Source organism: Somniosus microcephalus, chromosome 6, assembly GCF_052327205.1.
Source record: "Somniosus microcephalus isolate GS21.2 chromosome 6, FLI_Smic_1.0, whole genome shotgun sequence".
Taxonomy (NCBI): Eukaryota; Metazoa; Chordata; class Chondrichthyes; order Squaliformes; family Somniosidae; genus Somniosus; species Somniosus microcephalus.
Window position 1 is genome coordinate 276,194,057 of NC_140992.1, and position 12,204 is coordinate 276,206,260.

The 12,204-nt window shown below is 46.3% G+C and overlaps 1 protein-coding gene across 1 annotated transcript in view; it reads right to left on the minus strand.

The window, feature by feature from the left end:
• The window catches only part of dync1li2 (dynein, cytoplasmic 1, light intermediate chain 2), a 108,313-nt gene extending 98,790 nt beyond the window's left edge, over positions 1–9,523 (minus strand). The window contains exons 1-3 of the mRNA XM_085992059.1: positions 9,388–9,523; positions 7,957–8,030; positions 7,005–7,121 (exon numbers count right to left, since the gene is read on the minus strand). Of these exons, the coding sequence (XP_085848185.1) occupies positions 7,005–7,121; positions 7,957–8,030; positions 9,388–9,479 (283 nt within the window). The 5' untranslated portion in view covers positions 9,480–9,523. The remainder of the gene's footprint in view (positions 1–7,004; positions 7,122–7,956; positions 8,031–9,387) is intronic.
• Between the last annotated feature and the right edge of the window lie 2,681 nt (positions 9,524–12,204).

Consider the following 12,204-nt stretch of genomic DNA (forward strand, 5'->3'; position numbering starts at 1 on the left):
CCCCACCCAGAGTACATTCTGCGCCCTTGTCAACCTCAGTGCTTCGTCCAAGTGGTGTTCAACATGGAGGAGTACTGATTCATCAGCTGAGGGAGGGCGGTAGGTGGTAGCCAGCAGAAGGTTCCCTTGCCCATGTTTAACCTGACGCCATGAGACTTCCCGGGGTCCGGAGTTAATGCTGAGGGCTCCCAGGGCCACTCCCCCCCGACTGTATACCACTGTGAGACAGGACATACCCAGGGATGGTGATGGGGGAGCCCGGGACGTTGGCTGGAAGTATGATTTTGTGAATATGACTATGTCCGGCTGTTGCTTAACTAGTCTGTGGGACTACTCTCCCAATTTTGGCACAAGTCGCCAGATGTTAGTCACACATTAACTCAGGGAACCAGCTCAACGATGTCGGTCTCCGAGAATCCAAACTAAACATATAACAGTGTAAAATCAGCTTTCATCGTGCAAAAAAGCATCTGGCCCCAAAGCAAGTGAAACAAAATCTTGCTTTTCATGTAAAGCCCCTCCAGCTCTCCACAACAGGGCAAGTCAGGAGAACTGTAAATAAGGCCAGGATTCAGCAAATGCCCAGGTCAGGCTCTCAGTTTAAACCACAAGTCAATTCTTAAACAGTACTGGCCTCACAACAACTTGCATTTATATAGCGCCTTGAACGTAAACATCCCAAGGTGCTTCACTGAAGCGTAATCAAACATAATTTGACACCAAGCCAAATAAGGAGATATTAGGACAGGTGATCAAAAGTTTGGTCATTGATTTAGGTTTTAAGGAGCATCTTACAGGGAGAGAGAGGAAGAGAGGCAGAGAAGTCAGGGAGGGGGGTGGAAATTCCAGAGCTTAGGGCCTGGACAGCTAAAGGCTCGGCCACCAGTGGTGGGGCAATGGAAATCGGAAATGCTCGAGGCCAGAATTGGAGGAACGCAGATATCTCGGGGGGGGGGGGGGGGGGGGTGGGGAAGAGAGGGAGAAGGTTAGAGAGATAGGGAGGGGCGAGGCCATGGAGGAATTTAAACACAAGGATGAGAATTTTAAAATAGCATCCTTGCCAGACTGGGAGCCAATGTCAGTCAGCAAGCACAGGGGACTCTGTATGAGATCCACATGTCAGAACTGACAACAGATGATTACTGTCAGTCACTCCCAGTTAAGGTTAGGAAACATAAAAGCATGGCCTTTCCTCTTCCAGTTCAAAAGTCCAAGCCCATAGAATCATGGAAACGTTACAGCACAGGAGGCCGCCATTCGGCCCGTCGAGCCTGTGCCGGCTCTCTGCAGGAGCACCTCAGCGAGTCCCACTCCCCCGCCCTTTCCCCGTAGCCCTGCAAATTCTTTTCCTTCAGATACTTATCCAACTCCCTTTTGAAAGCCACGATTGAATCTGCCTCCACCACCCTCTCAGACAGTGCATTCCAGATCCTAACCACTCGCTGCAGAAAAAAGTTTTTCCTCGTGTCACCTTTGGTTCTTCTGCCAATCACCTTAAATCTGTGTCCTCTGGTTCTCGGCCCTTCCGCCAATGGGAACAGTTTCTCTCTATCTACTCTGTCCAGACCCCTCATGATTTTGAACACCTCTATCAAATCTCCTCTCAACCTTCTCTGCTCCAAGGAGAACAACCCCAGCTTCTCCAGTCTATCAACATAACTGAAGTCCCTCATTCCTGGAATAATTCTCGTCAATCTTTTCTGCACCCTTTCCAAGGCCTTCACATCCTTCCTAAAGTGCGGTGCCCAGAATTGGACACAATACTCCAGTTGAGGCCGAACCAGTGTTCTATAAAGGTTCATCATAACTTCATTGCTTTTGTCCTCTATGCCTCTATTTATGAAGCCCAGGATCCCGTATGCTTTTTTTAACCTCTTTCTCAATCTGCCCTGCCACCTTCAACGATTTGTGCACATATACCCCCAGGTCTCTCTGTTCATGCACCCTCTTTAGGATTGTACCCTTTAGTTTATATTACCTCTCCTCGTTCTTCCTACCAAAATATATCAATTCGCACTTTTCTGCGTTAAATTTCATCTGCCACGTGTCCGCCCATTCCACCAGCCTATCTGTCCTCTTGAAGACTATCAGTGTCCTCCTCACTGTTCACTATACTTCCAAGTTTAGTGTCATCTGCAAATTTTAAAATTGTGTCCTGTACTCCCCAGTCCAAGTCATTAACATATACATCAAGAAAAGCAGTGGTCCTAGTACAACCCTGGGGAACACCACTGTATACCTTCCTCCAGTCTGAAAAACAACCGTTCACCACTACTCTGTTTCCCGCCAGGTCTCCGTTATTCCACATGTAAACCCCCGATTAGATTCCAGCCTGCAACACACACTGCATAAGAACTTAGGATCATAGAATACAGCACAGAAGGAGGCCATTCGGCCCATTGTGCCTATGCCGACTCCCCTAAACAGCCATCCAACCAGTCCCACTCCCCTGTTCCCGCCACACAGCACAGAAAATTCTTCCTTTTCAAGGATTTATCCAATTCCATTCTGAAAGTTATTGAATCAGCCCCCGCCACCCTTTCAGACAGCGCATTCCAGATCACAACTCACTGCGTGAAAAAATGTTTCCGCATGTCACTTCTGGTTCCTTTGCCAATCGTAAATCTGTGTCCTCTGGTTACAGACCCATCTGCCACTGGAAAGAGTTTCTCATTATCTACATTTTCAAAACCCTTCATGATTTTTAACACCCCTATCAAATCTCCTCTTAATCTTCTCTACTCTAAGGAGAACACCAGCAGTTTCTCCACATAACTGAAGTCCCTCATCCCTGGTACGATGCTAGTAAATCTTCTCCGCACCCTCTCCAAGGCCTTGACATCCTTCCTAAAGTGCGGTGCCCAAAATTGGACCCAATACTCCAGTTGAGGACGACCCAGTGATTTATAAAGGTTTAGCATAACTTCCTGGCTTTTGTACTCTGTTCATAAAGCCAAGGATCCCGTATGCCTTTTCAGCAGCCTTTCAACTTATCCTGCCGCCTTTAATTAGGTGCGTTAGTAAAACCCCCAGGAAATTAAGTACTTTTGAAGCGCCAGCTGTGAAGAACTTTTGGGCTGTCCCAAGGAAGTTGTAGCACACTAAGTTACAGATAAAGTAAATGGTACAATTTTAAAGGGGGTGCAGGAACAGAGACACCTGGGGGCGTATGTACACAAGTCTTTGAAGGTGGCAGGACAAGTTGAATATTGCAGTCAATTTGCACAAAAATATGAATTAAATGAATGAATAGGTGTAGCATCTTTAACAGAGAGAAAGATCCCAAGGTGTTTCACAGAGGCGCAATCAGAAATAAATGGATGCCAAGCCCATGGAAGAGATATTAGGAGGGCTGACCAACAGCTTAATCAAAGATGAATTTTAAGGAGGGTCTTAAAGGAGCGAGGAGGATGGAGAGGCAGAGGGGTTTAGGTAGGGAACTGCAGAGCGGGGGAGCAGGTGGCTGAAGGCACAAACCGTCAGTGAGAGGAACAGAGAGCTGGGGGAAGGTGGGGGGTTGCAGAATGGAAGGGGCGAGGCCATGACGGGATCTAAACGTGTGAGAATTTTAAGACGGAGGTGTTGAGGGACCAGGAGCCAATGTAGGCCAGTAAGGGCTGGTGAGAGAGAGGCGAGCAGGATTTGGTGTGGGGCAGGGATACGGGAGAAGAGTTTAGGATGAGCTGAAGTTTACGGAGTGTGCCGGACGAGAGGCAGTCAGGAGAGCATGGGAAGAGTCAAATCTGGAGGCGATTAAGGCACGAATGAGGGGTTTCAACCGCAGGTAGGCCGAGGTAGGGGGCAGAGGCAGCCAATGTTATGAAGGTGGACGCCGGCTGTCAGTGTGATGGAGGGGATATGGGATCAGAAGCGGAGTTTTATGGGCTGTTGCACGGCGGTGTGTTGGCCAGGACGCCAGGCGAACTCCCTGCTCCTGGGATCTTGGATGTCCACCGGAACCACTCAAACAGACACTCGGGCTCAACCAAAAGGCAGAAACTCTCAGAACAGCACTCCCTCAGTACAGCACTCCCTCAGTACAGCACGGAAATGGCAACTAGATTACATGCCGAAGTCCTGGAGTGGGCCCATAGACCTGATCCATTCTACATATAAACCACCTGAACCCCTTGATTATATTCTAATAATCTGTAACTCACTGCAGGTGTCAGTCATTCCATATATAAAATCACCCAAACTCAATTATGTTCAAGTTTATTTCTGACTCCTTGGTAGCCAAGTCATTTTAGGAGTCATGGCTGAATTGAAATGTAACTGTACTGAAACAAAATGCTGCAAAGAACTTTAGTTTGCACAGAAAAAAGCCTGCTGATAAACTACACAAACGCTCAGGCTGCACCATGCTCCACAAGCAGGTTAATGTGACGTTTTAGTGAGATTAACTCGTTAGTTGTCTAAACAAATTAAAGTGAATGCATTGAGGGACATGGAACAGCTTTACAAAAAGAGCATTACTTTCAGGGTCAACATCCACAGCAATGTCTTGCTTTAATCTTTTAACAAATTGATTGTTTTCTTCCCTACTGGTAGAAGGTTGCGGGATCAAGTCCCACTCCAGAGACTGGAACACAAAAATCTAGGCTGACTCTCCAGTGCAGCGCTGAGGGAGTGCCGCACTGTCGGAGGTGCCGTCTTTCAGAGGAGACGTTAAAGTGAGGCCCCGTCTACTCTCTCAGGTGGACGTAAAAGGTCCTATGGCACTATTTCGAAGAACAGCAGGTGAGTTCTCCCCGGTGTCCTGGGACAATGTTTATCCCTCAACCAACATCACTAAAAACAGATTATCTGGTCATTAGCACATTGCTGTTGGTGGGAGCTTGCTGTGCGCAAATTGCCTGCTGTAATGTAGGAAACGCAGCAGTGACTACGCTTCAAAAAGTGCTTCACTGGTTGTAAAGCGCTTTGGGACATCCTGATCGCTTGATCCAAGTATTAAAACTGCTGCTGATTGGGGAACTGGACGCCAGTAAGAATCAGTCCCTTAGCGAGTAAAGACTTGCATTTTATATAGCGCCTTTCACAGCCTCAGGGCGTCCCAAGCAACCTTGAACAGAAGTGTCAGGACGCAACTGAAAGGTGCAGGACATCGCTTACAAGCCCAATCCTGCCTTCACCAGATTTCAACACGTGCACTTTCCAACAAGGACAGCAATAAGCAGCAGGAACATTCTCTAATCTGGATATGCTGAGACCAGCAATAACACCCAGACTGCTGAACTCAACACACACACTGCAAACTACAAAGCAAACCTTGGACTTTTTGATCTGTATGACTTTGTGCAACAGTGGGCAGTGAGCGACTCACTGGGCCCCTGGGCATCTATTGCTCGAAGCAATTCACCGTACAGAGTGCTGTCACAAAACTGAAAACTATTATTCAAACTCAGTAATGACAAGTAATCCTTAATTCTTCAGAATAAATGGCAACATGGAAACAAAATACTTGCTGTCGGCACAAAAGCAGACTCAAAACTGAACCGTCTCAAAAAAAACGGAAGTGATAACTTAAAAGCTCCCTGGATGCCAAGAACATGTATTGTTCAATTCTTTCGGATGAGACGTTAAACCGAAGCCCCAACTGCCCTCTCGGGTGGACGTAAAAGATCCCATGGAACTATTTCGAAGAGCAGGAGCATTATTCCCAGTGTCCTGGCAAATATTTATCCCTCTATCAACATCACTAAAACAGATTATCCGGTCATTATCACGTTGATGTTTGTGGGAGCTTGCTGTGCGAAAACTGGCTGCCGCGTTTCCTACATTACAAGTGACTACACTTCAAAAAGTACTTCATTGGCTGTAAAGCGCTTTGGGATGTTGAGGTAGTGACAGGCGCTATAGAAATGCAAGTCTGTCTTTCTTACATACCTCGGTTGCCCCTCTGTTTAGGACACAATCGCCAACAAAAATTTTTAACTTAACACGCTGCTTCCTAACTCACTCGTCATTGCTTTTACAAAAAGCAATACAGTATAAACTAGATCTTAATTATTTAGCTGATCACAGATTAGGTTACAGTCTAATCGCTCCAAAGCGCCCGTTATTCCAACTGTCCCCATACACAGCAACTTCCCAGATAGCCATTATTTCCAAGCTGCTCCTGATGGCTCAGCAAGTTTATCCTGATGGTATACATTTCAGGACGGACTCGGGTTTACTCCTACTGGTATATTTGGCTCAGCAACTCGTGGTAGATCATCAGAATTAGGAGCAGGAGTCGGCCACACAGCTCCTCCTGCCTGCTCCGCCATTCAATAAGATCATGGCTGATCCACAACCTCAACTCCACTTTCCTGCCCGATCACCATACCCCTTAATATCCCAAAATCTTGAATATACTCAACGATTCAGCATCCACAGCCCTCTGGGGCAGAGAATTCCAAAGATTCACCACCCTCCGAGTGAAGAAATTCCTCCTCATCTCAGTCCTAAATGGCCGCCCCCTTATCCTGAGACTGTGACCCCTGGTTCTAGACTCTCCAGCCAGGGGAAACGGTCTCCCTGCATCTACCCTGTCAATCCCCCTCAGAATCTTGTTTCAATGAGATTATCCCTCATTCTTCGATACGCCAGAGTGTATAGGCCCCATTTACTCGATCTCTCCTCACAGGACAACCCTCTCACCCCAGGGAGAGATTTGCCGACCACTCAGTTGCAGGGGGAGGGGTTCGGAGGAGCCTGGTGAAACCATTTTAAGCACGGTCTGTCATCAGAGCAACTTGGTGACAGAATTTGTTACACCTTGCAGCCATCAGATCATCGCCCTAGCACAGAAAAGTCTCACTTCATTGAACTAATAAACAATGAAACCATAAAAACAGAAAAACAGTAGACAGATACCATGCACAGATACTCTCCAGCCAGGGGAAACGGTACAGTATGCTGTACTGTATTTCTCACCCATCCCCTTGCATATCACAGCATCATTTGATACAAACACACACACACAATGACCATGCTGTTTTCACCAATGACTCACTGACCATCTCTGTCTTCATCGTGTATATTTAGATACAGATATTCCAGTCCCCTCCCTTTCTTGTTGTGCTCTGCACCCTGGAGTTTGGCCATGAGCGTCGTCTTGCCGGATCCATCCTCTCCTACAGAGAGATTCAGCATTCAGTGATTATTAATAAAGGCATTCGCTGGATGAAAGGAGAAGCAATAAACAGACAGGAGGAAGCCTGATATGGAGACCTCGCCCCCATACAGAAACTAAAAATATATTTTGAAATGATTAAAATTGTATATTTAAATATATTATATATGCATTCGGCCCAACCACTCATGCTCCACTCGAGCCTCCTCCCGTCTTTCCGCATCTAACTATCAGTATAACCCTCTATTTCCTTCTCCCTCATATGTTTGTCCAGCCTCCCCTTAAATGTATCGATACTATTCGCTTCAACCACCCCCTGTGGTAGCGAGTTCCACATTCTCACCACTCTTTGGGTAAAGAAGTTTCCTCTGAATTCCCTATTGGATTTCTTGGTGACTATCTTATATTGATGGCCTCTAGTTTTGTTCTTCCCCACAAGTGGAAACACTCTCTCTGTATCCACTCTATCAAAACCTTTCATCATTTTAAAGACCTCTATCAGGTCACCCCCACAGCGTTCTCTTTTCAAGAGAAAAAGAGACCCAGCCTGTTCATCCTTTCCTGATTGATATACCCTCGTATTTCTGCTATCATCCTTGTAAATCTTCTCTGCACCCTCTCCAGTGCCTCTATATCCATTTTATAATATGGTGAAATCTATTGTTTTTATAGCACATTCAGCCATCATGCAATACTTTACCTTGCTACTTGCAGTTAGTTTTATGCATTACAGAGAAATGATCAAGACAATTGAATTGCATTACATTTCAGACTGTAAGACAGAAGCTTTAATGTTTAATTACAGATTCCTTCAGGTTAATCAGTCTCATGCTTACCTAAGACAAGGATGTTTTTCCCAGTGGGTAGTTTGGAGCGAGAGCGGGTGGAGACTTCACTCAGGATGGAGGTCCTGCAGGAGATAGAAAGAGAGACACAGTAAGGGAGAAGCAATTAGGAAGACAAATGGCATGTTGGCCTTTATTTCAAGGGGGGGGGGGGGGTGTTAAGAGTACAAGAGTAAGAGTCTTACTACAATTGTACAGGGCTCTGGCAAGACCACACCTGGATGTACTGTGCAGAGTTTTGGTCTCCTTATCTGAGAAAGGATATGCTTGCTTTAAAGCGGGTGCAATGAAGGTTCACTAGATTGATTCCTGGGATGAGAGGGTTGTCCTATGAGGAGAGATTGAGTAGATTGGGCCTATACTCTCTGGAGTTTAGAAGAATGAGAAGCGATCTCACTGAAACATAAGATTTGGAGGGGGTTTGACAGGGTAGATGCTGAGAGGCTGTTTCCCCTGGCTGGAGAGTCTAGAACCAGAGGGCACAGTCTCAGGATAAGGGGTCAGCTATTTAGGACTGAGATAAGGAGGAAATTCTTCACTCATTGTGAATCTTTGGAATTCCCTGTGCCAGAGAGCTGTGGATGCTGAATCGTGAGTGTATTCAAGGCTGAGAGATAGATTTTTGGTCACTAAGGGAATCAAGGGATATGGGGACAGGGTGGGCAAGTGAAATTAAAAGTAGATCAGCCATGATCTTACTGAACAGCAGAGCACGCTCGAGAGGCCATATGGCCTATTCCTGCTCCTAATTCTAATTGTATATTTAAATTGTATACTTAAATGTACATTATACATGCAGAATTGATGCTTTTAAAGAAATCTACTGTTTTAGAACACATTCAGCCATCATGCAATTTAAATTGTATATTTAATTGTACATTATATATGCAGAAATGATGCTTTTAATGTACATTTCAATATACAATTTAAATTGCACAATGGGTGAATGTGCTATAATACATTTTCTTTAAAAGCATCATTTCTGCACAAAGAAAATCTACAGTTTTATAGCAGTCACCCATCATGCAATTTAAATTGTATATTGAAATGTACATTAAAAGCATCATTTCTGCATATATAATATTTAAATTGCATGGTGTTAGAAAACAGTCGATTTTCTTTAAAATCATCATCATCATCATTTCTGCATGTACGAAATAGATGCAGAATTGATGCTTTTTACAGAAAAATCTCCTGTTTTACAGCACATTCGGCCATCGTGCAGTTTTAGTTTGACACAGGGGGACCAAAACAACAAAAACCCGCCCGCCCGCGCACACAGACAGGCTGACTGAGCGGGGAGAGGAAGGAGGGCCCGTCCGAACCGAACCGCCCGCTCCCGGGGCCCGCACCGCCAGGGAGCCGGCCGCCCCGGGGAGGGAGCCCCAATGACGGGAGGATTCCCCCCGGTCCCCGGCCTACCACAGGTTGTGGCCCTCGTCCTCCTCTGCCGCTGCTACCGCCGGGTTCTCGGCCGCCGCGCCCACAACCTTCCGCTCCCCCACCGGCGCCATCTTGGCCACTGCGGCCCCAGGACCCGGATCAAAGACGTCAGCCCCTAGCAACCGCAAGCCCCCGCCCGCCAACCCATCATTTCCCACCCCCACTCCATACAATTTATATATTCACTTTCAATCAAATCACATGGTGTTTCTTCATTCAGATTTTTTTTTTAAAAACACGAATAATAAAAAAAATTTCAGGCAGTGCTGAGGACGGGAGGGTCATGTGACTGCTCAATGACGTCATTGCCCTCTCAGCACTTCTCAGCCCCGCCCTCCCTTGCAATTCTTTTTATTATTTAACGAGTTGCCTTTTTTTTATTTGCTATTCTTTCTGTGTTTCAATTAAATATTATTTTTGTCAGGCAGCTCTGTGGATAACTGCTGATTGGGGAGGTCCTCTTCTGATGATACCATGATGTCATTTGGGGATGATGTCATTGAGGATGATGTCATTGGGGATGATGTCATTTGGGGATGCTGCCATTTGGGGATGATGTCATTGAGGATGCTGCCATTTGGGGATGATGTCATTGGGGATGATGTCATTGAGATGATGTCATTGTACATTATGTACATGTTATTGTTGATGTACAGCAGGCACCACAAAGCACTGGAGAGGTACCACCAACGCTGCCTCCGCAAGATCCTGCAAATCCATTGGCAGGATAGGCGCACCAACATCAGTGTTCTTGCTCAGGCCAACATCCCCAGCATCGAAGCTTTGACCACGCTCAATCAGCTTCGATGGACGGGTCACATCGTCCGCATGCCCGATACAACACTCCCAAAACAAGCGCTCTACTCGGAGCTCCGGCATGGCAAGAGAGCCCCAGGTGGGCAGAGGAAACGCTTCAAGGACACCCTCAAAACCTCCTTGAAAAAGTGTAACATCCCCACCGACACCTGGGAATCCCTGGCCCAAGACCGCACACAGTGGAGGAGAAGCATCCGGGAAGGCGCCGAACACCTCGAGTCTCTGCGCCGGGAGCAAGCGGAAGCCAAGCGCAGGCAGCGCAAGGAGCGTACGTCAACCCAAGCACCCCACCCACCCACCCCTTCAACCACTGTCTGCTCCACCTGTGACAGAGACTGTAGGTCCCGCATTGGACTCATCAGTCACCTGAGAACTCATTTTTAATGTGGAAGCAAGTCATCCTCGGTTCCGAGGGACTGCCTAAGATTGGGGATGATGTCATTGGGATTATGTCATTTGGGGATGGTGTCATTTGGGGATGATATCATTGGGGTGATGTCATTGGGATGATGTCATTTGGGGATGCTGTCATTGGGGATGCTGTCATCAGGATGATGTTATTGGGGATGATGTCATTGGGATTGTGTCATTTGGGGATGATGTTATTGGGAATGTGTCATTTGGGTATGATGTCATTGGGATGATGTCATTGGGGATGATGTCATTTGGGGATGATGTCATTGAGATGATATCATTGGGGATGATGTCCTTGGGATGATGTCATTGGGGATGATGTCATTTGGGGATGATGTCATTGAGATGATATCATTGGGGATGATGTCGTTTGGGGATGATGTCATTGGGATGATGTCATTGGGATGAGGATTTGACTCTGACTCAGCAGGTTAAGGGGTTAAGACCATGATCAAGCACAAATCTGCTCTCCCTATTGACCAACAGAAATAAGATTAATACAGCCTTACGTGCATTGCCTGGGGGTTTCTAACAATAAAAGCTCACAGATAAATGAACAGTCATACCACGTACATCAGAACTGTCAACATCAGGGGAGTTTTAGGACTGGCATTTATATCTGATCTGATATGCTCACAAACCCATGGATGCACCAAAGTCAGGAGGTTGTGGGTTCACGTCCCACGCCAGGGACTTGAGCACAAATATCTAGGCTGACACTCCAGTGCAGTTCTGAGGAAAGAAAGGAAGACTTGCATTTATACAGTGCCTTTCACAACCACCGGATGCCCCAAAGCGCCTTTCAGCCAATGAAGTACTTTTTTGAAATATAGTCTGTGATGTATTAGCACATGGTTCGGTATGAGCATGCTCAGTTCACTCTGGCCTAATAAAGCAAGCACATGGACTAGCAACTCATCGTGTCTCTGTCCTTCATTTGTTCTACCCACAGATAGTACATTTTGGCGACGAGGCTGGGATCCCAAAGCTATTTTTAGGGATCATGGAAGGACACAGTGTTCAACCTTCGAGTGGACAAGTTTAAGGTGAATTTGTGACACCTAAACTGAATTTTTGGGATGTTTTACTGTTAATGCTGATGCAGAATTGTCTGTGCTTCGCCTTTGTGTGTTTGTATACACAGCAACAGCGGCATTGATTCTCACAGGTACACGGGTAGCGTGCTGAGTCACTGTTCAACGGGATCGGGACAATCATGGCCGCACCTACGGGATTCATCGGAAGCCTCGGCATGTATGACCGAGCTCGCAAACCATTCAGTTCTTACATTGAGTGGATGGAGATGTGTTTTAAGGCTAATAACATTATTGAGACCGAAGGTGCAGATGAGAATGTTCAAGCTCAAAATAAAGTAATTCGTGAACAGAGGAAGGCAATTTTTCTAACGGAGATCGGGTCAGATGTTTACGGAAAGTTGACAAACCTACTCGCACCAGGGAAAGCGAAGGATGTGTCGTTTGAAGACATTGTCGAGAAATTCGAGGACCATTTTGACCCAAAGCCATTAGAAATAGCAGAGAGCTATTGGTTTGGTACCAGAAACCA